The sequence below is a fragment of the Colossoma macropomum genome, unplaced genomic scaffold (genome assembly GCF_904425465.1).
Source record: "Colossoma macropomum unplaced genomic scaffold, Colossoma_macropomum, whole genome shotgun sequence".
NCBI lineage: Eukaryota > Metazoa > Chordata > Actinopteri > Characiformes > Serrasalmidae > Colossoma > Colossoma macropomum.
The window spans coordinates 1,570,142-1,594,594 of NW_023494788.1; the positions used below are offsets into that span (position 1 = coordinate 1,570,142).

General features: G+C 42.1%; 1 protein-coding gene across 1 annotated transcript in view; it reads right to left on the reverse strand.

The window, feature by feature from the left end:
- The window catches only part of nup160 (nucleoporin 160), a 33,249-nt gene that overhangs the window by 7,055 nt on the left and 1,741 nt on the right, over positions 1-24,453 (reverse strand). The window contains exons 3-27 of the mRNA XM_036568000.1: positions 22,800-23,010; positions 21,950-22,154; positions 19,930-20,005; positions 19,611-19,725; positions 18,999-19,238; positions 17,814-17,911; positions 17,223-17,307; positions 16,916-16,984; positions 16,754-16,837; positions 14,940-15,110; positions 12,976-13,078; positions 12,595-12,760; positions 11,402-11,538; positions 10,649-10,809; positions 10,017-10,153; positions 9,529-9,599; positions 9,088-9,247; positions 6,942-7,011; positions 5,062-5,160; positions 4,664-4,783; positions 4,482-4,577; positions 3,330-3,424; positions 2,620-2,716; positions 1,294-1,399; positions 989-1,149 (exon numbers count right to left, since the gene is read on the reverse strand). Of these exons, the coding sequence (XP_036423893.1) occupies positions 989-1,149; positions 1,294-1,399; positions 2,620-2,716; positions 3,330-3,424; positions 4,482-4,577; positions 4,664-4,783; positions 5,062-5,160; positions 6,942-7,011; positions 9,088-9,247; positions 9,529-9,599; positions 10,017-10,153; positions 10,649-10,809; positions 11,402-11,538; positions 12,595-12,760; positions 12,976-13,078; positions 14,940-15,110; positions 16,754-16,837; positions 16,916-16,984; positions 17,223-17,307; positions 17,814-17,911; positions 18,999-19,238; positions 19,611-19,725; positions 19,930-20,005; positions 21,950-22,154; positions 22,800-23,010 (3,133 nt within the window). The remainder of the gene's footprint in view (positions 1-988; positions 1,150-1,293; positions 1,400-2,619; positions 2,717-3,329; positions 3,425-4,481; positions 4,578-4,663; positions 4,784-5,061; positions 5,161-6,941; positions 7,012-9,087; positions 9,248-9,528; positions 9,600-10,016; positions 10,154-10,648; positions 10,810-11,401; positions 11,539-12,594; positions 12,761-12,975; positions 13,079-14,939; positions 15,111-16,753; positions 16,838-16,915; positions 16,985-17,222; positions 17,308-17,813; positions 17,912-18,998; positions 19,239-19,610; positions 19,726-19,929; positions 20,006-21,949; positions 22,155-22,799; positions 23,011-24,453) is intronic.

Sequence of the window (24,453 nt, forward strand, 5' to 3'; positions counted from 1 at the left end):
ATTAACAGAAAGAAACAGAGTTACTGCTCATCCTCAGAGATCAACTCCGTATTACCTCTGAGACGGGATTAAATCAGAATTTTACAACCATTAAGAGTCTAAATAAATACTAATGATTTCTGTATAACTGTGTTTTATCACCTGTCTGCAAAGCACTTTGAGCTGCCACCAGCATGAAAAGTGCTACATAAATAAAATTATTATAATTATTATTTTTATCTTTCAGACCTTTTACAGTCCTCAGACCACTTCCGTTCAGTCCACACTGCTACGCAGAAAGCTGGACGATGTTCCACGGCCAAACGTGTCTCCCAAAGAGGAATTAAACTAACCAGTGCGACCTGTACTCATTATTTTCCCTTTAATATATTAATTAAATAACATTATTATTGTTCCCCTCATATTTTTTAGGCTCTTTTATAAATAAGAATCTGAAAATGAGCTGAAAAAGTTAAATAATTAAATTATTTAATTTTCATGCCGTCTGTGCAGCCTTGTTTATTCACTGTGTCCATGGAAACGATGAATGCAGTCGTACGGTTTCCTTACGCAGAAAAGAGTCCCTTTATTTCCTGATAACTGGATTATTGCTGCTCCAATCACCATGAAAAACATGCTGCTTGTGCGATCAAGTTATTTTTAGAAATTCTGAATTTCATATTTTAGAAAACGGAAATGAGGCAACAATCTGGAAACACTTTTCTCATAGTTTTTTTTTTCCATACTTATCAAAAGACTCAATAAATCAAATTCCACACTTCACAGGAACCCTGACACAGTTTGAGGCCAGTGTGATGATTTATGCACGATGCTAACTGGTGGGGTAACAGCTTCTTTACTTGTTAGCTGCGTTAGCCTCGTAGCTCCAGTGTTCAAACCAAAGACGCAAACTTCAGACACCAAACACGTCTCGGCTGTAAACATGATTTCCGGCTGAATCGTCGCTTTAAGGCTTCAGTCTATCGGGGTGAAGATGAGCGATACTCACAGCAGGTCCGGACGAAGGCTGGACGATCCAGGCGTATTCGGGCCGAATGAGGCGGAGGCAGTTCAGAGCAGCGAGGAAACAGTTCACCTGCTTCTGTAACCCGCGCAGAGTCCGGACCTCCCGACCCAGACGCATACCGTACTCAAACATCACTGTACCGGCTGAAAACACATCACACTGTCAGCACTGACCACACTGAACGGTCTTCATTCCTGTTTACGCTGAGGACACCATAATATCTGTGTGACCTCTTTCAGAAAATAACCAGCAAACGGAAAGCTGGAGTTTGTTTCGCTGGTTTGTACCTTTCCTGTAGTTGTGGCGGTTGATGTGAAATGCGTAGAGCAGCTCGTAGTAATTATGGGTCATCAGATCCACCGCTCGGGCACGAGACTCAATTATACTGACCACCTACAACGACACAGGTACGGGTCAGTAGTGAAAAACAGTGTACCAGTTATACTGATGATTAATCAAAGACCTTGAAACAATACAAAAAAAAAACAAAAAAACTTAACAATAACAAAGCAAATTCATGCAGATGACCAACCAATCACTGCTGATTCATCCAAAACAAAGGTTAACTGACAGTACAGATGTGCAGTAAGGCAAAAACGAAATTCACTTCAGGAAGTTCTCAAAACTCGACGTCACAATATTTATTCACAGTGTATCTGCAGCGTTTCTGCACCTGTGAAGAGATTCAGCACCAAGACTTACAGATTTTACTGTTTTCTGCTCCAAACTACAAAATCACAGCTGAAGCTGAACCATCAGCCCACAGACTAGTTAATGGTAGTGAGTTTCCCCGTCGAGTGTAAATGACCCTCTACAGCACGGGTGTCAAACTCAACGAGTAAAAGGGTCATATTACAAAATCGGAACTAATCTGCATTTTATAAATGTTTTTTTATTTCATTTTTTAAAGGTGCTGTAACCTGAACTGGCCACTGTTTACTCAAAACTTCAACAGTAAAACACAGCCACTTGTAGAAAACCTTGAAATGCTACACGAATACTTAAAATATTTAATGTTAAAATGACCCCAGGTGCTCAGTCTTTAAAACCTGCTGCAAGGTCATTAACTCTTGGGCTCAGTTTCTGAGCTGCTGAGCTGCCGTTCAGTGTTTATGTTGGTTGAACTGCAGCTGAAATGCAGTTGTGTGTTTGCTGATGTGACTGGTGTGGAATTGCTTAGAAGGGTGTAGAATTGAGGTGTAACCCTGTCCCATAGACTGCTGCTGGGGTAGGAGAGTCGGAGTGAACATAACATTGCAGTGCATGCTGGGGACTGTAGTGCAGCGCATTGTAAAACAGGTTAATATTAACAAAATTAAAATACTTTTGCGGGCCGGATAGGATTGTGTCATGGGGCTGATCTGGCCCGCGGGCCTTGTGTTGGACACATGGGCTCCACGGGCTGCAGTAGCTGAAGTTTCTTCAGGGGGCGCTACACGACTCTCTGTGGGACAAACTGTAAGCTGCATCACTGTCTGTTCAGAATAAATAGCCTTATGTATTTGGGGTCGTACAGCACCGTAATGTCTGAACCACAGTGTGGACCGAATCGTGACTGTGTACCGTTACAGCCCTAATCAGCAGCACCAGAAGTGTGTGTGGAGAAAACTGACCTCCTCGTGCAGGTTGACGTAAGGGAACTGGACAAGATCCTGAAGCTGAGCACGTTCACACAGGACGACCACCAGCTGCCGCAGACAGTCCAATTGCCTACACACACACACACACACACACACACACACACACACACACACGTTACCTTGCTCTCATCCTCAAACATGATCTTTTTTTCCCTAAATGTGACACAAGGTTTTTTTTCCAGCGCACTGGCTGGCGGCCCACTTAACACACTCTGAAACAGAAGCCACAGGCCACTCTGGACACCCCTGGACTGGGTAGTTTATACGTAAGTTTGTGCTTAAAGTCTTTATTGAGTCCTTAGTTACACTAGTTAAGTTTCAAACTGTCCTTTTATTAAATTTGGTTGCACCACAAATCCGTAAGTCACTTAACTAGTAACAACTAACTGAAGCCGACCTCACACCAAACGACTTTTCAAGCGATTTCACTGTCGCAGACAAATTTCCAATGTCGGAATAAAACCATGAGAGTCCTGCTGGACGTTCCCCATCGCTCACTCCACACAGAGGCAGCATGTGAGAAACAGGCCTTAGGATGTAAAATAGTTCATGTGGGTCATCCAGGGAGCAGATCTTTCCACACTGATGATAAACTGACGGGTCGCTTACACACAAACGCGAACCATCAAGGCAGAGAGATCAGCTCTGAGCAACTAATCAAAGGGACGTTCTGGACTCTGTACCTGCTGGAGTCCGGGTTTTGCGTCAGGGCTTCGTAAGCCTCTCTGTTGTGTCCGAGGTCCAGATGGTGCTTAAAAATCCGCGTCCACAGAGCAGCCTGCAAAAAACACAGCAGGCTTTCTTAAAGGAGCCACGTGCTACAATTATCCCCTTTATAAACCTCTTATGCTCGTGGGTCTATTTTAGTGTTTCCATCTGAATTTTCAAGCCCAAATCGTAGGGCAAATTATTCAGTAACTGCATGAAATAAATGTACGTGTTTTTTTTTTTTGTAAAAGTTCCCCTCAAATTAACAGAAAGTGTTTTATGATCCTTAACATAATGCCATATGCTTACAGTTTACTGATGAAAGCCAAAAATTATAGATGCTCTTTGTATTTTTTATGTAATTTTTACAGAGCAGATCACTGAAGAGACGCCATCTGTTTATAGTTTATAGCCCAGATTTGTGAAAAAAATGGGTCGACTTTCAGTAGAAAAAAAAAAAACTGAGTTCAGCTTCTTTTATTATAAGGGTTTAAAATTACATCACCATCTATTTGACTGGAAAGAAGACAGTTACAGCTCTCATACAACCCCCACCTTTAGAATGTAGCTTATGATATATGAACGTTATGAAGTAAAGAATATGACAAAGCGCGTTTTGGAACCATTGGTGGTTAATTTTTCCAAAGAAATCATAATTTTGTGTGACCGTTTTCAAATCTCTTACAATTAAACAGCCTGTTTTTGTTACTGTTCCTTTTAGAATGAGCTAATTTACATTTTTGAACGTTGCCTCATTCAAAAAGCAGCCCAGGCTGAAACACTCCTTATAACTTCATCATGAATGGGCGGGGCTGAACTGCTGTAGTCTGAATAGGCAGATATACACAAACCGGACACTTCAAGTCCACCTCATTGTATCTATACTTTTGTTAGCACCTTTACACCCTGTTCTTCAATGGTCAGGACCCCCATGGACCCTCACAGAGCAGGTACTATTAGGGCGGCGGGTCATCCTCAGCACTGCAGTAACACTGACCTGGCGGTGGTGTGTTAGTGTGTGTTGCGCTGGTGTGAGTGGATCAGACATGCTGCCGTGACACACACACACACTCACAGTGACTGCATAAGAGCGTCAGTGATGTCAGATCTGTGTCATCTGTACCTACCTGACTCCTCTCATCATTCACAGCCTCCGATATGGCCAGTGTAGCCAACTGAATGACCAGCTCCGGCAAACCGACGTCCTCCAGGAGCCGCAGGACCTGATAATATGAAAAACATGAACACATCAGCATAACTGAGCACAACGTAAACAGGATGAAGAATGCTGCGCGTGTTGCTGCTGCACCTTGTTGTAATAGAGTAAGCGTGGAGCTGTAGTCCCCGCCTCCTCCTCTGAGCCTGTCAGTCTAACCAGAAACTCCTCCTTCTCCACCTCCGGGGCCGCCTCCTGGAAACACTGCAGCGCCTGCAACATAACGCATAACATTATTCTGTGAGTTAATTGGCTGGTTGTAAAGGAGAAATCTGATTACTGTCTGACTCATGTAGACCCAGAGTTTCCCCATTATCTGATTACCCCAAAGCATGAAAACGCACTGAACCAGTAACTGACGCAATCCGATTTTCTGCAGTTATCAGATTATCAAGTGCATGTAAACACATTCAATGATTCTGACAGTAACACACAACCGTTTGGCGGACCGTCTGAACACAGATCCAAAACAGGATGGAGGTGAGATTTACCTTCTGCCCTTCTCCGCTGGCCAGGTACGCCTGACCCAGGATAAACCGACAGGAGCCCACATTGGCCTGACACCATGGACCAATCAGACGCACATACTCCTACAGATAAATACAAAAAAATCTGATTAGGAGAGACGAGAACAACTGACCACAGCTTCACTATTTATATAGGCTGTTCTAGTCTTAGAGCAGTGTTTCTCTGCCCTGGTCCTGGAGGCCCACTGGCCTGCACTTTATTGATTTCCCTGCTCCCAAAACTCCTGATCCACCTAATCAGCTCATTATCAGCCCAGTACTCAGTTAGAATAGATGTGTTAAAGCAGGAAAAGAGCTAAAATGCACAGGGCACTGGGCCTCCAGAACCAGGGCTGAGAAACACTGACGCAGAAATATCACAAACAACTTTCTAAGCAACTACTTGTTCAAACGAGTTGAAATTTGGCTTCATTTATCTTTAAGAACATCTGAGAACATTCTAATGGTGACACAAATCAGCGCTACGTCACCGCAAAGAACCTCCGGGTGGATAACACTGGCCGCAGGATCACTGATGCAAGCAGATCTTGTACCAATCCTGATCCTGATCTGAGAGTTATTTAAATAATGTACTGGAGAAAACAGGACTTTTACAGTCATCTTGTGATGAACCATCGAAATACTGAGTGTGTGAATCTCTACATATTCATTATTAGACTCTGCTCCTAATGTCGTCACTGTTCATACTGGCAAACCTGAGTACTTTAAAGCTTTTCTTGTGCCTTTATAAGGGAATTCCACCAAGTTTTCAAAATTTCTGAATAATTCAGTCCTTGAGATATACACAGTGTCTGAGAGTGGTTTGGTGTGAAATGGTTCAGATGTCTTTACAGTGGTGGTGATAGGAACCAGGGGTCGCCATGACTACAACACAAATATAGACATTTTATTTACTATCCAGAACCACCAGTGAACCTACACGAGTCTTCTGAGTTTATATGGAATGTTGATGATGGAAAATAGTGGAAAATCTGAAATAATCAGTTTTCTTTGGGGACTATTTTGCCTCAGCGCCCTGCATGTATCCCTCCACCATGAATGGAGTTTAAGTTCTCATAACTATCATAAAACAGTGTCTCAGTCATCAGGCAGTGAATTCATAACCACTTCATGTAGTAACTTTCTATCTTTCAGCTTTTAGTGGTGGACGCCTGGTTCCTATCACCACCATTGTGGACAATTCTGACTCCTCTTCCCCTCCGACAACGTCATCAACGGGACTGCGTGGGGTTCATTTTCGGTCATTTAATCATGAGCAGCAGCCGTTCATTTTGACTGCAGTGCTTAATAAAAACGTAACTTTATAAGTAGTCTTTATTTTACCTGCTATGATAATTCTAAACAGACTCAGGGTCGGGGCTAGCTGCTCTGAGGTGATACCCAGTCACTTTAGCACTGCCTAAGTCACAGTGAAGCACGGCGGAGCTCCAAAACACAACCGCGTTTCAAATTAACATAAAATAAGTAGAATTGAGGAGCTCCAACGAGGATAAAGCAGAAAGCAAAACGTAGTTTTTGCCAACAGACTTTCCAGGAGCAGGAAAAAACTGGACTACTTCACACATCTTAACAGCATATGGAGCCCATTTCCCCCAAAACATCTGACATTACAGCCTCAAACAAACAATGTTTGAAATTATTTACCATATTTTCTTTCAGTCTGTTCTGTTTGTATTTACCACTACCTAAACCGAGCTGCTTCTGCCGCGGACTGGATGCACAGCCAACGCTCCTGTTTACAAACATTCTGATCTGGTCTATAATTGGAAGAGCAGATCTGCTGAACTCAGATTTAAGCGAACATCTGATGGGTTTAGAACTGATTAATCATTATTAAACCTCACCTGGAGCTGTGTGTACTGGCAGTTTCCCATCATGCACTCTGGGAACAGGAAGCCGGGGTTGCTGGGCCAGCTGGACACGATGATGTAAAGAATTAAATAAATTCAGAACCAGAGCCTGACTAACAGTGGGCCGTGTACAGGTTTATCCAGTATACTTCTTCCTTGTGTCAGAATCGTTATACCAGAGTGCCACAAAGACACATTTTCAAATGAAAACATTCACCCTCCATCACCTCCCTGCTGTCTAGTCTGCTTCATCTGAAAGAATCAGACACAGCCAGTCTCTTGGGGTTAGCATTAGCCAAGCATGAACACCAGAGCACTGCCTGACTCACTCAGCTGCATCAGACGACGCTCTGGTCTCCAAACAAGCCGTGGAGCAGCTGGAACTGAAGCGTGAACGACTGATATTTATTATTATTATTACTATAGTACCTTATCCTAATTTACATTTTTATTTGATTTTAAAAATAAATGTTTTTCTTTTATATCTATTGTTTATGATCATGTATTAATCATGTTGATTTCTATTCTCTTACATGCCTAAATGTTAAATGTAAATTGTTTTTGTACTTTATTTTTATATTCGCTTTGTAAAGCAATATATGAAATATGCTATATTCATAACCTTGTTTTGCCTTATTAACAGACAAGTACATTACGACTAATTTTTATATTCAAGTTATTGAACGAATTTCCAGTTAACCAAAAAACGAACTAAAAGGGAAAAAACAGACTTTGGGCAGAATTAAGGGTGTAAGCTTCCCATGTCATGATTAACAGAGGCTACATCTTCAGATGAGCTAATGAGCGAACGCTAACTGGCACAGCGCTGGATGATGGAGGAGACGAGGTATGTTCTCCTCAGTGGACGATGTGCCAACATGTTTGTTAGTCAGAGAAAGACACTGCACTTCCTCTGGACCCAGCTAACATCAGCTAGAGCAGTTAGCACCACCAGAACAGGCAGAGTTTCCCCCTGACCTCTCAGACCCTGTTTACACCTGCTCACTTCCTGTGACCAGTATCTGGACTGTGTTCTGATCAGATTTTAGCCACATGCATCTCTGGTTAGTCGGACTGAAATCTGATTGCTGTGCCTGATGCAATATGCAAATCTGCTCGTTACACAGCAAACAATTACCAGCCGTTTAGCCGTTCAGCCTCTCCTCTGCAGTGTGTTTTGTACAGTCGTGTCTGTCTGTGATGTTATTAAGCATTTAGTTTCGTCCCCAACCAGGAGCGTCCACCATGATCACCACCTACAGACACGGACAGACAGGGACGACCAGCATGGGCAGCAGTTTGGGTTGTACTGGGAGGAGTTTAAGGAGGAGTTCTGGCTGTACTGGGAGGAGACTAGGAGGAGTTTTGTTTGTACTGGGAGAGGCTTCAGTTGTTCTGAGAGGAGTTTCAGTTTTACTGGGGGTTTTGTTTATACTTGGAGTTTTGGCTCTACTGGGAGGAGACTAGGAGGAGTTTCAGTTGTTCTGGGAGGGGATTCAGTTGTTCTGGGAGGAGACTAGGAGGAGTTTCAGCTGTTCTGGGAGGAGACTAGGAGGAGTTTCAGCTGTTCTGGGAGGAGACTAGGAGGAGTTTCAGTTGTTCTAGGAGGGGATTCAGTTGTTCTGGGAGGAGTTTCAGTTGTTCTGGGAGGAGTTTCAGTTGTTCTGGGAGGAGTTTCAGTTGTTGAATGTGTCTTGGAGAGACTGACGTGTTTACGCTGCTATAATGTGGCTCAAAAGAGTCTCAGTTCACCTCCTGAAGTGCTGAGTGATCAGATTTGCGTCTGTTTTAAATGACTTGTGCGCGTTTACACTTGCATTTTCATGTTGCTTAACCTCATCCAGATTTAATTCTGATATTCAAGATGCATGAAGTGACCAGGTGTAAACAGAGTCTTGGCCACATCATAAACAATGACAATGGCGATGCACTCATGTTCAGACACATGTGCTGTGATAGCAAACTTTACCGTTATAATACAGATAGAATTGAGCAAATAACCAAACAGTGATTTCAGTATTCTGATACTGGCACCTCGAACGGTGCACATCACTAATTATTCACAACCAAGGGCAGAAAATATTAGACGAGTCTGTTTTTGATTTTAGAAGGTTTCTGCATGGCGTGTTTGTGAGGATACAGCAGTTGTCCCAGCAGAGTGACCACACTGGAGCTGAGCTGAGGCCAGTGTAGTGGACTCTGCGCCGCCTGCGTGTCCCTCTGACCAAACAGCTGAGAGACGATGACCTTACGGCCCACATTCTGATAAAACAACTCCATCACCGTCTGAGGATTCAGCACTGAGAGAGAGAGAGAGAGGAGAGAGAGAGGAGAGAGAGAGAGAGAAAAAATGGCAAGAATAGTACAGAACAATATTTGATACATCATTATATATATGATATACATCTCAATATCTTTTGAGGTTTGTGAACAAATAACAGACAAAATGCTAAAAAATACTTAAAAACAGCAAAACAAAGACTAAAAACTATGAACAGGTATTTGATTTTTCACAATAACACTATACTGTAATATCGTCCACCCTGAGCAACACAGACAGTGCTGCTGTTTTTGTTCTGACCTGATCTGTTGGGAGCCAGCGCTGCAGAGTCCGACAGCTCCAACACAGACAGGTGCTGCAGGTTAGCATCTCTAAAAGAGAGAGAGGGGCAGAGAGAGGGGGAGAGAGGGGGAGAGAGAGAGAGAGAGAGAGAGAGAGAGAGAGAGAGAGAGAGAGAGAGATATATATATCTGACACAGTTGCTCTGCCAGGTGCTGTCAGGCTGCAGGGGCGGGGCTAAACTGCTGCCAGGCTGCAGGGGCGGGGCTAAACAACAGCAGGTGGAACTGGAGGTGGTATGGAATCGTGTTCATGGTGCTGACATCACAACCATGACAAATTTAAAAAACAGGCCGTTTTAACAGTTCACTTTTGTTTTTTGGTACATTTTGAAACTTTAACGTTTACATACGACATCAAACTCTTCCAAACTATTTCATACCAGCTCAGTATGTGTGTGTGTGTGTGTGTGTGTGTGTGTGTGTGTGTGTGCGCGTGCGTGTACTCACAGTGTGTCGAGCGGTACAGGTGAGGCGAGCGTCTGGCTGAGCTGCTTCAACAGGTAATAGCAGCAGAGCAGGTGAGAGCAGCGGGGGATCAGATCCTGCTGCAGCTGCAGGGACTGAGTGCTGCCCGCCAGGAGCATCTAAACACACATGCACAATAAACCTCTTCAGATATTATTTATGATTCCTCCTCTGTGTGTCAATACAATGTAGGTGAGAGAACCGTCCCCCCCTTTAGAACAGAAGAACTCTGAGCATCATGTACAGGATGATTTACGAACCTGCGCACAGTTAGAGGAGATAAACTCACAGTTCTGTTTATGTACCACAAAAAAGAAAATGAATGTTGCATCAATTTAGTTCACAGATTATATAATTTGACAAAATCACTTCCAGCTTTTATATTTTTCAAAAATCAATGTACAGCACTAAAAATATATATTTTAAAATTAAACTGAGGCCTGAGCTCTTTATGATCCCATTTCATTGTAATAAGTTCTGACAAAAGACAAACAGTAAGACACAAACGATAATAATAATAATAATAATAATAATAAGAAGAAGAAGAAGAAGAAGAAGACAAAATGAGTATGGGCCACCTTAAAAAAAAATAAAAAAAAAACCCAACCACTCACGTTGTCTCCGAGGCGGAGGTAGAGGTGTTGGAGGATAAGCAGATCTCTGCACAGCAGCGCTCGGGTCAACGCCACCTGACAGACCGCCTGACACACCACACTGACCGCCACGGTGCTGCCGTACAGCTGAGAGAGACTGATCCGCACGCTCAGAGACTGACCTGAAACACACACACACACCTTAGCTTCACTGCAGTGGTGCAAAATAGTTCACTTCTTCATTCTAATTCCCTACAAAAATATTGTTTTCAAAAATGTGTGTGCAGGATTTGTACAGTTCTTGTTGCAGCTCTAACACAGCGTCCTATCAGCAAGCAATGAGTGTCAACAACAAAACCAAACATCTCCCGTTACAATTCGACTTAGCAAATACACAATAGCACAACTGAGCTGCTCAACACCAGGGGGCGCTATAACACTAGTTTAACTGTGTTATACAGAATACTGATGTTAAATTTGGGAATAAAACAATCCACTGAACACTCAAACCCCAGATTCACAGCTCTGTCAGTAAAGCAGCCATTTCATGATGGCTCTATGGTTGGTTTACATTTTGATGTTTCCAGCGTGGTCAATCTGCAGGCCTTGCAACGCGATGCGATGCGATGCGATACCAATGTGGACGCTCTCCCTGTTAGAGCACGGAGTACCTCTGAATTCTCTACTGGTATTAATAATTGTCAGATATTTAACTAAGTCATTATCATCAGTATTACTGAAATCAAATTATTGGCTGTAGGTGTCTGTTCTGACCTGCAGGCGGCGCTGTAGCCTCAGGGCCCGTCTCCACATCGGTCTCCAGGTCCAGTTCTCTAAGCAGAGCACCCATGGCAGCCAGAGGGTTCCGCACATCCTGCAGCTTATTGGTGATGTCCTCAATCACGTTCTCACTGAGAGAGACGGTCGGAGAGCGTTAGGAGAAACAGACTAACACTAACGACCGACTGAAACACTCCTGACTCTGTACAACACTTTACACAAACTGTTTTATTTTTAAGACTGAAAGAGCAAAACCTTCTCGTTTAGGATTGTGAGGTGAAGATTAGGATTTATAACTCTTATATGATTAAATACCTCAACAAACACAACATCGTTTTTAGAACAAAAGCACATATTTCCTTTAATTTTTTTACATGATTAAAAAAAATGCTCTGCTTTTAAAGTTGTTTTTATCAATGGGGCAACTTCTTGTCTTCATCAAAGGCATTAAGGCTGGGTTTTAAAATCTTTTCAGTAAAAGTGTTTTAGGTTTTTCTTGTTCGGTATAAATATGGGATATACTACATACAGACACTTACACATATATAATATATATAGGTCAATATTATTACATACAGGACCCTATACAGCAGAGGTCACTAGTAGGCGGACCGCGGTCCGAGTCTGAACCCAGACACTGTCTAATGCGGACCTGGACCTATAACCGATAAACTATGGAGAATTATTTAATTTGGACGGGGTGGTCCGTCATTACTGTGCCGGTTTAGCAGCCCGGGAGACTCACAGACCAATCGCATGCACTGTAAACATCACGTCACTACTCAGCCAATCAGATCTGCGCATAACAATGAGCACTGCGACTCGAGTGAGTGAGGCACACACAGGGAGGGACGAGGCGAGGAACAGCAGTCAGAGAAGAAAGTGAGTCAGAGGGAAGTTATTTCACATGGCGGCTCTAAAAACAGAAAACTGACAATAAATGTTGCTGAAATCTGACTGAACTGTACTTTATTTGATTTGATATTCAGTTGTTGACTGTTTAAGATGTTGATATTCCTACTAGGCTCCTTCAGTAAACAGTATATGGCACTGAATCATAATGCAGGTTAGACGTTATGATGTTCCAGAACTTTGGTCGAGGAAATTTTCTGTAACTGGACCTTACTGAATTTGAATTAAAGACTCCTACTATTAAAAGTACTACAGTTTGAATGTGCGGTACTGACCTGTCGTTGGCCAGCAGGTTCTCCAGCACCTGTTCTGCGGCTCTCTCTGGAGACAGCAGCAGCTCCAGAGCTTTCTCCATCTCACACGCCATCTCACCCTGAACGCAGTCACTCACCATCCTCAGACAGTGGACCATCTGCAGAATGTCCCGGCTCAGATCAGAGTCTGACCACACAAACACGGCGCGGACACAGAGAGAGACAGATCAGATCAGACTTCAGTCATATGATTCTGTAGTGTAATTCATTTCTTTTTTCAAAACTTCTTCCACTGTAACATCAGAACATCATTCGTTCATCTATTTAAGATAAATATGTAAATAACTCTGCAGGTACCAAAATAAACTCATAAATGTTTTTCTTCACAGACTCTGCTCTTACCTCCTTCAGCCACAGGCGTTTCCTCCTCCGAGGACAGGTACTCATCAGCGGACAGGTACAGGTGATCCACAGCAAAGCACGGCAGCAGGAACGACACAAAACCCTGCCAAGACACAGAGGGGTTAACCCTGACTGACCATGACCTTCACTGACCAAACAAGCTTCGATGTAAAGGCCGCCGCACAGCGGGTCCAAAAATTCGAAACCATCGTTTATAAACACCAGCATCAACATTCGGCCACTCTCAAGACTCAAGAATAATCTATCGATCGCTGAAACGAATAATCAATTATTCAATTCAATCAATTATTATGAATCACTACTTTTCCAAATAACACTTATGTAGCTATCAGCAAAGGAGAGATTTGCGCTGTGGCGTTAAACTGCCGTAACGTTTTAATTATTCCATCTAAAAATCTTCAAATCTGGTCCTGGAGATCTGCCAAGTTTAGTTCCAACCTGTGTCCAGTAAGATGCCCCGCCCGCTTACTGAACCCAGCGAATCACACACTTGGGAAAAGGTTCATTAGTTGGAGTAGGTGTGGCTGACTGTGTTTGGAACTGAGTTCTGCAGGAAGGTAGATCTCCTGGACCAGGGCTGGACACCAATAGACCACTGTAGTTGTGCGTCATTCTGTAGTCCTCGTTATGCCCATATTAGGAGCTCCGGGTCTGAGCTCCATTTCGAAAAATTGCCTCTAGCGCCCCCTGTGTTCAATAAAAATGTTCAGAACCCGATACGTTCTGTCCTGTGAACATTCTTCTCCCAAATACCACTGGATCCCCTGAGTTACGCGGTCATTAAAGAGCTGAAATATGAATATCGCTCCATGAGAGCTAAAGCTACTGCGCTCTGGGTTCACGTCATTAGACTGGCGGCCTCCTTAATCCGGCTTTGTCAGTGTACATTTCCATGTTCAGCCTGAGGGGAAATGAAAAGTCAGAACAAAATCAGCAGGTTTCCCTGCAGCTCTCTGTTCTTCACCTGATGCTCAGTGAAACCCGATAGATCTCTCCTTTTAGCTTGATTTGAAAAGATCTACAAACTGACCTGAACTCGGGCTGATCCGGTACCGACTCAGCTTAATATCCCTGCTCACCCTGATAAACTGATTTAGGCTCTCAGAATATCCTCATTATTATTTTAAGGCTGGGAACATTTTTCTCAGGACATTCGCCAGCTTTTTGTTCAACTTTTTCCCATTCCACCTTAAATGGTGCAGCAGTCACGACTTCAGCTTCCTGGAGGGTTGAAAGGCCTGATATGGGGAGGTTTCTCTATTTCCGCTTAACAGCTGAGTAACATTAACTGATTTTTGCTGTTTCACCGAACTGACAGGTCAGTATTTTGTCTCGTTTGCTGATGTTTGTGACAGCTAGTCACAGCTGCTGCACCATTTTAGGTGGAACGGGAACATTCAAACAAGAAACTGACAGAAAAAGAAGCGAAATTCAGCCCCGTAGTTTAACACGGGTGGTATTTTTGATAAGGAGTTTTAGCCTTTATCAAAATATCCTACCTAGAGGTTTTATTTATGGGTTTACCTGTAAAAATGCGCTGCTGTAGAACATTTTGATAAGGTAGCACAGCTGGTCAGAGCACCGCCACAGCCCGCCTTAGTTTTGTGTAGCTTAGTGATGTCAAATTGATGCGCAGTAGCTTTAGCTCGCATGTAGCAATATTAGTATTATAGCTCTTTAACGACCTCGTAATTCAGAGGATCCAGTGATATTCGAGAGAAGAATGTTCACAGGACAGAACGTATCGGGTTCTGAACATTTGTATTTAACACAGGGGGCGCTAGAGGCGATTTTTCATAAACCCTATTCATTCTGGCCATAGAGAAATGGAGCTCAGACCCGGAGTTCCTAATATGGGCATAATGAGGCACGACTACAGTGGTCCATGATCTAAACACAAACCCTACACATGTAGGACGCCCCCCGGTGGGTGGATCTGGTACCTTCTTGAGCAGGCAGACCATGGCTGTGGTCTGGTTGATGTGCAGGGCGAGCGGAGTGGACAGAGCCTCCTGGTACTGCAGACAGCAGGCGTAGAACTTACTCCAGAACTCCACCTGCAGCATTCGGTAATCTTCCTGAGAGAACTCGAACTCCGTCACGCTGCTCTGCAGCTGAAACGAGACACAACAGGCGGGTGTGACTTTAAACGACTTCACCGTTAACCGAATTGACTATTACTGCACGCTTGTATACCAACTTAATAACCATCTAATCCAAACCACTATTTCACTGCTGTTGGTTTAAAACCTCGTATCTCCAAAGAGAAAACGTTCTTCATTTTGATGGAATTACATGGATAAATAATTTTTTCCAAGTAATTTTGGACCATTTCTGTTGATCCGTTCATCATGAAATTTTGAAACCTTATAAAGGGCAACTGACCTTTTGAAATTATGTCAAAAATTGGAACTATTTCATATCTCCATTTTTTTCCTGAAAGCAACAATACACACCAATAACACCAACTTTACACCAATTATTTATCATAATTAAGGCCTTAAAAATCATCCTGGAGCCTAATCTGCTAGTTTATATTCCTGGTCATGTTAGGCGAGATTCATCATATCATTTATCAATCAGTCAATCAACCACATCTTTATTTATACAGCGCCTTTTCAACGAGCAGGTGTAATTCAGAGGGTACTGACAGACAAAACCCAGAAAAGAGAACAAAAGGAACAAGAACATAAATTTAAAGGTTGAAAGGAAAAAACAAATACAGAAAAAAAAATGACATATTAGCAAATAATAAAATGACAAAAAGGAGTAGAGGATTTGAGTAATTTATTCACGCCAAAAAAAAAAATCAAAATAATACTAAGATAAAATGGAAAAGTTAAAGTAGAATATTACAGTAAACAACAAATAAAGCATGATAAAGCACAATAAAAAAACAGCTAATAAAAAAAGAAATAATACTAAAATAAGATGAAAGGCTTACAAAATAAAAGCGCTGCTAAGATAGGTCATAAAGCAAGCCTACTTAAAAATATATAAAGTTAATTAGTTACTCGTCTCTATTCCATCATTGCTCAATACAGCAAAACTCCACTTAGAGTAAGTACAGTCATGTACAAAAGTTTAAGCACCCCTGGTCAAATTCCATGTGTTGTTAAAGTTAACACACCCTCTGTTAGTAATAAAGGTTCTGTTCAGGTACATTTTTCGTCCATCAAGGTACAAACAGTGTAAATGTTCCCTCAAAGCTCCAACAGTGGTTTTAAGGTCTGATTGTGAACCTTAAATAAGTTTCTCCAGGTGAAAAGTTCGTATTTGTACCTTTTCATAACCGAATGTTTTAAACAGAACAGTAAAATAAAAGCCTGGAGACGAGACGGGGTGTGTGGAGTCAGTACAGCTTAGAACACATCATTTCAGTGGATTATGGTTCAGTTATGTTCCCTGACTGAAGGTACTGAGATGGAGCCTTCTACACATTTTATTGCACAATAATTGTTTATTTGTTGAATTTTGGGAGGGATAAAAACTGAACACAAAAGTTGTGTGCAGTGTATGTTTTTTATAAAACTGTGTAGATAGAAAAAGTGCATTAAAATTTGCATAAAGATATTTCAGTGAGTTCCCTGTAGATTTTTTATATATATATATATATATATATATATATATATATATATATATATATATATATATATATACACACACACACACACACACACACGTGTGTTAACTTATTTTCACTTAGAAATTCAACGTCACTTCACCAGGTGTGTTCAAACTCTTGCAGGACACTCACCTCGTTCTCCACAGCCAGCGTGACCTCCTTCTTCAGCGCGTCCCACGGGACGTCCACGAACCGCTCAGCACCGCGTTTATAAATCTGCACAGAAAACAGCGTCACTACTGATCACCTCACAGAGAAGCAGTGAGGAGCTGGTGGCTGGAGACGTGAACGCACCTGCAGAGCTTTCACGATGGCTTCAGCGGTGAAGCGCAGGGGAGAGAACAGCACGTCCAGGTACGTCTCCTGCAGGGGGCGCAATCACAGATTGGGGGTTTAAAGGAATAATATGTTATGTTTACTGTTATACTTTCATCTTATTGAGGGAAATGTGACATTCTGCAGCCCAACTGGGAGCAAATCTGGGAGAAGCACAGCGCCACCAGCAGGGAAAAGCTGCAGTTGCCGGGCATGAATGCCCACAATGCACTGCAGTAACAGAGCAGACCTTCCGCTTGAACACACTGAAAACCTGGGCTCTTACCCGGGGGTCCTGATCCAGCCCGATGTGGACCTCCTCCTCTGGAGGCGGCTGAACAAACACCTGGTTCCACATACCTGCTGTGTTACTGCGCACGCACACACACACACACACACACACACAGAAACAACTCAATAAATCTGAGCATCTCCAAACACAGCAGCTCAGCTTACTGCGATACGGAAACTCACGCTAAAGCAAGAAACAGGTGGGCGTGACTTTTCGACGACTTAATAACCATCTAATCCAAACCACTATTTCACTGCTGTTGGAACAAAACCTCACATCTCCAGAAAGGAAACTTTACTGGAGAAGGAAAAATGTTCTTAATTTTAATGGAATTAAATGGATAAATAATTTTTTCAGAGTAATTTTGGACCATTTCTGTTGATCCATTCATCATTAAATTTTTAAACATTATAAAAGGCAACCGACCATTCGAAATGATCAAAAAACAAAAAATTACAACCTCATCTCCATTTTTTTTTGTCCTGACAGCAACGATATTCACCAACAACGACATTTTTTTGTTAGAGACATTTTCATCAAGAGAACAGAAGGAACGAGATCATAAACAGCACAAACGGCACTCACTGCTCAAAGTTGATGTACTTCACTACAGTCTGATTATCATCGTCCACCCACAGACCCCAGATATCAGTGGAGGTGAGAGCAAAGTCCACCAGGGTCTCCTGAACCAAACACACATACAGTAATATGATTACAGTCACTGAATAATTCATAAGAGACACAGAACAATTCATATGTACCAAATGACTCACAGTAGATACTAAATAGTTCACAGTAGACAGTGGAAACTAAAGCTTCGCTCGCCGAAGTCAAACCACCTCCACTCAGTCGACACTGTTTAATGTGATTTTACTTCACTTTTACATATGATTTTGGTAAGTTTTAGTCGTTGTGTCACTTTCATTATTTTTTTGTTTATCATCAACTTTTACCTTTTAGCTAGTGCCAAGTTATTGCTTCACTTAGGCCTACATTTATTACAATAACTGTTTTTAATTTGTTTTATCCCTGACTGATGTGTTATTTCTGTTATTATATTGTTGCAATTTTAATGGTTTATTCTTCTTTTTACTATTAAATTTACTATTATGACTATTATTACTTTTAGCATTTGCTATGTATTTACAATCCATTTTAATGCATTTCCACTTTTAATCCTTGATTACCGTATTGGCTCGGCTACATAGTAAACGAGGGTCCTCAATGTACGCAGAGTTTAAATAACGGTTGACTGATTAATTAAAGATACTGAACAATTTATATTAATTACTCAATAATTCATAGTAGATGCTGAACAATTCATAGTACATATTGAAAAATTTATAGTAGATATAAATACATATAATTAATAGTAGATAGTAGCTACTAAATAATCAATAGTAGTTACTGAATAATTTGTTAATTACTAAACAATTCACAAGTTCCTGAATAACTGATAGTAGACATCGAACAATTCACAGCAGATACTGAATAATTCATCAACTTGTCAAATACTGAATCCACAACTGGAGGATCGACTCTCACAGTATTGGAATTACAATAATACACCAAACTATTTTTGTTTTGACAAACAGCTTAAGAATTTTTATTTGGCAAATAAACGAGTGCGTACTTTTGAATATTACTGAGTTGAATATTAGACTGAAGTCTGAAACCCGTGCGGCTGAATCACCACCTTCATGACTGTATCTGTACCCTTTATTTAACATGCCTCTCTCAGAGGACACAGGTGTGTGTATGAGTGGTCACCTGTGTGCTGAACTGTGTGGAGATGTTCTCCAGGCTGTAGCGGCCGTTATCGCTGGCCATCAGCTGCAGGACGCAGAACTGCCCACGTTTGGGGATGGCGAGGTAGACGCACACACACAGCCCTGTGGAGCCGGAGAAACACACACGCAGCCGGTGGGCCTGACCCGGAACACACCGCAGCTCAGCACGGCCCACCGGAACGTAGTCCAGCAGGTCAGCCACCAGCACGCACTGCTGCTCCTGAAACAACACAGCACGTCATTCTAACACCGCACTACAGGGGGCGCTATTGGGTAGGGTATTTTATATGTGCACTCTATATGCTATTTTCAAAGCCTACTGTTAAACTAAATTGCACTTATAAATCATACAATTATTTACTAAACACTGGCGCATTTTATCATAGTGTTTTTTTCAATAAAACAGTAGAAGCCATATTGCCCCCTACACTTCCTGTAGTGTATTACAGTCTGTCAGAATGACTGTGTGGATCATATGAACATTATAGAGCTTTTTAAATGAAACAGTAGAAGCCATATCGCCCCCTGTAGGTTCATATTCATGTTTTTGACTTTGAGGACTAATTGTTGCAGTCCTACCACTCATACTGACCTTGAATGACCACACTCTCAGTTTATGGTCCTGACACAGAGCGAAGATGAAAGTGTCGTCTTCCAGGGGCCACGCGGCCAGGTTAACGGCCAGATCACACGGACTCTGCTCCCCCCTGCAGAACATACACAATAAGGCTCACACAGCCATTGCATCACTGAAGCAGTCAGCAGAGAAATGTCGATAATTCTAAAAAAAAATAATAATAATAATAATAATAATAATACTACAAGTCTAATTTGCCCTGCTGCGTCTCTGAGCAGGCCTCTCTAATCTCGCTCCTCTGCTTAAAAGCTGAGGATGGCTGAGTCTCACTCACCTGATGGCCGAAGGCATCCAACCAGCTAATCTCTGCATCACTGAGCTCTGTTTCAGCTCCAGCAACGAGACCGAACCTGCAGACACACAGTTACTGTATCATAACAGACACACTAACACACTTGTAGGTGGAGGTGGGCAGTATGATGATATTTATCATTGTGTTTTGTTATGAAAAACAATGTGCAGTTCTGACCATATTGAATACATCATTAGTACTGAGAGTCAGAGGAGAGTGATGTGGCAAAAAACACAAAATTACACCATCTGTGGCTTTAAGATGCACAAAATGAACATGTGTTTTCTGTTAGTGTGCAGTCCGAGTCCTACGTCAGTCCTGATAGGCTGTCTGGCTTTAGAACAGGAGCACCGTGTTTACCGTGGGCGTGGCTGTTAAACAGATAAAGCCGTTCTGCAGCCTTACACACACAGAACACCTTCCCACAACAAACTGACGCTGTGGTTCCATCAGAATGTGATATATTACAGCCTAATAACAGTAACAGGCTACAGTGACTACAGATAACGTTACGATACTTCAACAAGATTTCACGATACACCATCTGCCAGGCTATTTACTTTTTCTGAGATTTAAGTTGGAACAGTTATAACAGAACCTGTACTGCCCCACACAGAAATACTACAATAATAATAAAATACTGATATTAATAATAAACAACTTACAACCACAATGTTTATTCAATGTTTTACAAGCTGCACTAAATCAATTTAAACTGGCCTAATTATGCTCTGTAATGAAAGTCAGTTTGTCTTCCTGAAGGACTGACAAAATCCACGATCAGAAAAGCATATTGTGACAAATTATCGCAATAAAAATAAAGTTTAGTGACATTACCCACCCCTACAAAGTGGAGTCACATTTAAAAAATACTATCAAAAACCATCATTTCTATGATTTGTATTCAACGTTTCGCGCACTAAATCTAAACTATAGATAATCAGCTACAGGTGTGTCTTTATTACATTGTAAGGCAGACTGTATTCAATTCTGACACAAACCCAGCATTTCATTTTAAATGTAAATCCTCCTGCACTGTTTTTACAGTAAAGAGGTGAAGTGTAAACAGTGTAAGAGGGTTTGTGTCCATTTTGGCCTGCATTTTGCATCTCATTATAGAACAGTGATGTCATGTGTGCACTGCATTTCACGCAACCCCCCCTCCCCCCAATACTATCATCAATCATGAAGGCTCAGGATGCAGTAAAATGTGTAAAAGTGCCGATATTTTACTACAGTAGCCCAGCCTGACCTGAACATTAAATAAGTACACCATCACATATTGGTCAAGCAAATCTGAACATCTGTCCTTTTTTAAGTAATCATCTGCTGATATTCTGACATCACTGCACATCCTTGATCAAGTTTGAAGATCTCCCATAAGATTTCACCCCGCCCACAACCGAATCGCTTTGTCCCATTCCCGCCTGCACAGCTCCATCAAGGAGAACTGACCTCTATATATCTGACACAGTCTATTTACAAAACACATTATTCGCTGCTGAACAACACGACAGTCATGGTCATCAGGCTCACTGTGAGTAACTTCACTAAACGCCATTTATTCCCAGTTAAGCACAAAACGGGAATTAAACCACAGAGCGGTTATTCTTGGTGTTCTGCTGGGCAGCTGTGGCCGTCGGACTGAAGGCTTCGTCTCTGTAAACTTAGAGAATCTGAGTGTTGTTCATGTGATCGGCTGGTTCACAGCTCTTTAGAATGACTTTCATTCTACTGCTTTCCTGTTATTTTATATTGTTTATATGTGATTTCGTGATCATTCTACTTTATTTAGGCAGTTCGTTAATTTGCGGGATTTCTCTTCATGCGTGCTTCGTCCCGCTTCCGCCTGCAGGGGGCTGGTTTCCCGCCCCGCTCAGCACACAGCGCTGAAAATTAGTCCCGCGTCGCAACACATTTGGTGGGAGTGCAGACCTCTACTAGACCGCTGCACCTAAACTTTTGACAGGCTGTGCGTGTCAGAGATGCCTGTGTTTATTACCCTGCTGGTCGTGTGGTGGTAACGTAACCACGGTGACGCCCCCGGTGGGCGGGGCGAGGGCGAAGTGGGCATGTCCGTTGGGGCTGATCCAGGCGGCGGAGGCTGCAGGACTCTGAGGAAGAACGAAGCTGTGAGCCTCATCCTGAATACTCAGCTTCCCCACATCTGTAAACACAGACTGCATCTGCAGCTCCGTCACCAGCTCCTGCACACACACACACACACACACACGCACACGCGCACACACACGCACACGCGCACACACACGCACACGCGCACACGGCACACAGTTATACTGACAGTTACAGAGGATATATAATACACATAACATACTCAGTACACAAGAGAGTCAGTGTGAGATTTAAAGCCTCACATGGACCAAAAACTGAACTCAACCACCAAACACTTCTTGGCTGACCGACTATTCGAGGTGTGGAAACTGGGTCAATCTGAGTTTTTTTTTTGGTGAACTGTCACTTTAACCAGACATTTCACAACTATCTGAAAGACAAACCTGCTGTTCAATAAAAAAAGGGCCCAACCGATATCACAGCTTTGTGACCGATACCAGTTTTTAACCCAAGCATTGGTTTTATTGATGATTTGCTTCCTTTTTAAGCATTTTTATGAAGCTTCTGATCAGAAAACCATAATACTTTTAACGAAGTTAATTTGATCTAAAATGTGAGTCTGTAACACACCAAGTAAGCAGTAAATTAATTGAACATTCTGAACTGTAGCATGAATGTATATATGCCATAAATATAACTGGGATGCCAGAACGATATCCTTAACTATCGCATATATATTCGCTGTATTAATATGATATGTGCGCTGTGCTGTAACTCACGCTGCGGTACATGCGCGTGGGGTGCGGCAGAACCAGCCTGTGCACAGACAGGTTGGTGACGATGAGGATGATGACATTGTTGAGGGTCTCGTGGATGTGAACTCCTCCAGGCAGGACAGAGCAGTGCAGGAACTTCAGCCTGATGGCGTTATTCAGCAGGTTGGTGTCCAGAGACTGTTCCACCAGCTGAACCGTGTCTCCAGACGTGGACCTGAGAACACCAGACACACACAAACAGTGCTGATCAGTCTAAACTCACAGCCAGAAACACTATTATTAGTTATTAAACGCCGCTGTGCTGTTCATTAAATGATCTTCGACCATTATACACTCTTCAAAAAGATGGTTCTTCAAGGGTTCTTTAGCAACGGGAATGGTTCTGCTTAGATCCATGAGTTCTATACAAAACTGTTTAATGCTCAAATTGTTCTTTGCATGCTTAAATGGTTCTTCAGACAGATGGAGAACGTGATTTATATGGTTTCATACAGCACCAAAAAGGGTCCTTCTACTGTTCTTTGTTACACAGAACCACACACAACACTCTTTCCACCAATCTGAAGCCCCATTTCACTATGCAAAGAACAATTTAAGCATGTAAAACAGAACCACTGTTTTTACTAAAGAACCTTTAAGGAACCATCTTTTTAAAAGAATTTCTGTTTGAGGTGAAGTTTGTGTGACGTTCGCAATTCCACCGTTTATTATTTATTACACTAAATTATTTACAGTTTTGTGGCCAAATTAAAGATAAAGATATACAAAAAAAAAACAGAACGGCGCATTTATTACGTTCTTCTGGACGTAATTGAAGATTACGTCTCCACTAATGAATATCGTGTTAACTTACTGAAACTAATAATACTCGGATGGGTGACTGAAATATTGGGGATCACACAAACTACACAATTAGGGATCACACACTGCTCAACGTTTAAGCTGTTGCTGAACCGAACAGACTCGCACAAACCCACACGTTCTGCCGTTAATAGACACAAATAAATAAACGCGGAGCTGCTGCTGCTGTTTTCTCTACCGTTTGCGCTGAAACAGTAAAGAAGCAGGTGAACATGTTTCAGTGGATCATGGATTTAAAAATGTGATCAGTTGATATTTTCAGAGTTTTAAATGTACATAAACTCAATTCTGCCTTAAACTCAGCTCATTAAAAAGCTTCGCTCCACACGTGAGAGACTTTTTGCCATTTGTCTTTGTTTACTTGCTGTATTTTCTTCTTTCGCGCTCTCAGTTTTCGTTGGCTGTTGCAGGAGTCTATTCAGATTGAGTCGTTGACCAGTTTACACTAGATTTCACTCAGAGCCAGGTAAAAAAAAATCAAACGTGTTTGATAAACTCTGACTGGATCGGGAGGCAGTAAATCTGAGTCTGTGCCCCTCAATCACGACTCGACTCTCTCTCCAACTGACCAAAAAAAATCTGCAGACTAGAGCCGACCAGCTCAGACTCAGCCAGACGGGGAATCAGGGCTAAACTGAGGTAAAAGTTGTGTAGTGTAAAAAATGCACTGCTTTTTAAAGAAAAAACAAACTTTCTTTCGTCAAAAAACATCATTAGCTCCACAAAATGATGTGATAGATCATGATTAAATATTTCAAGCGTGTTTAATCAGGTGTGACCTATTTAATCCAGTTTG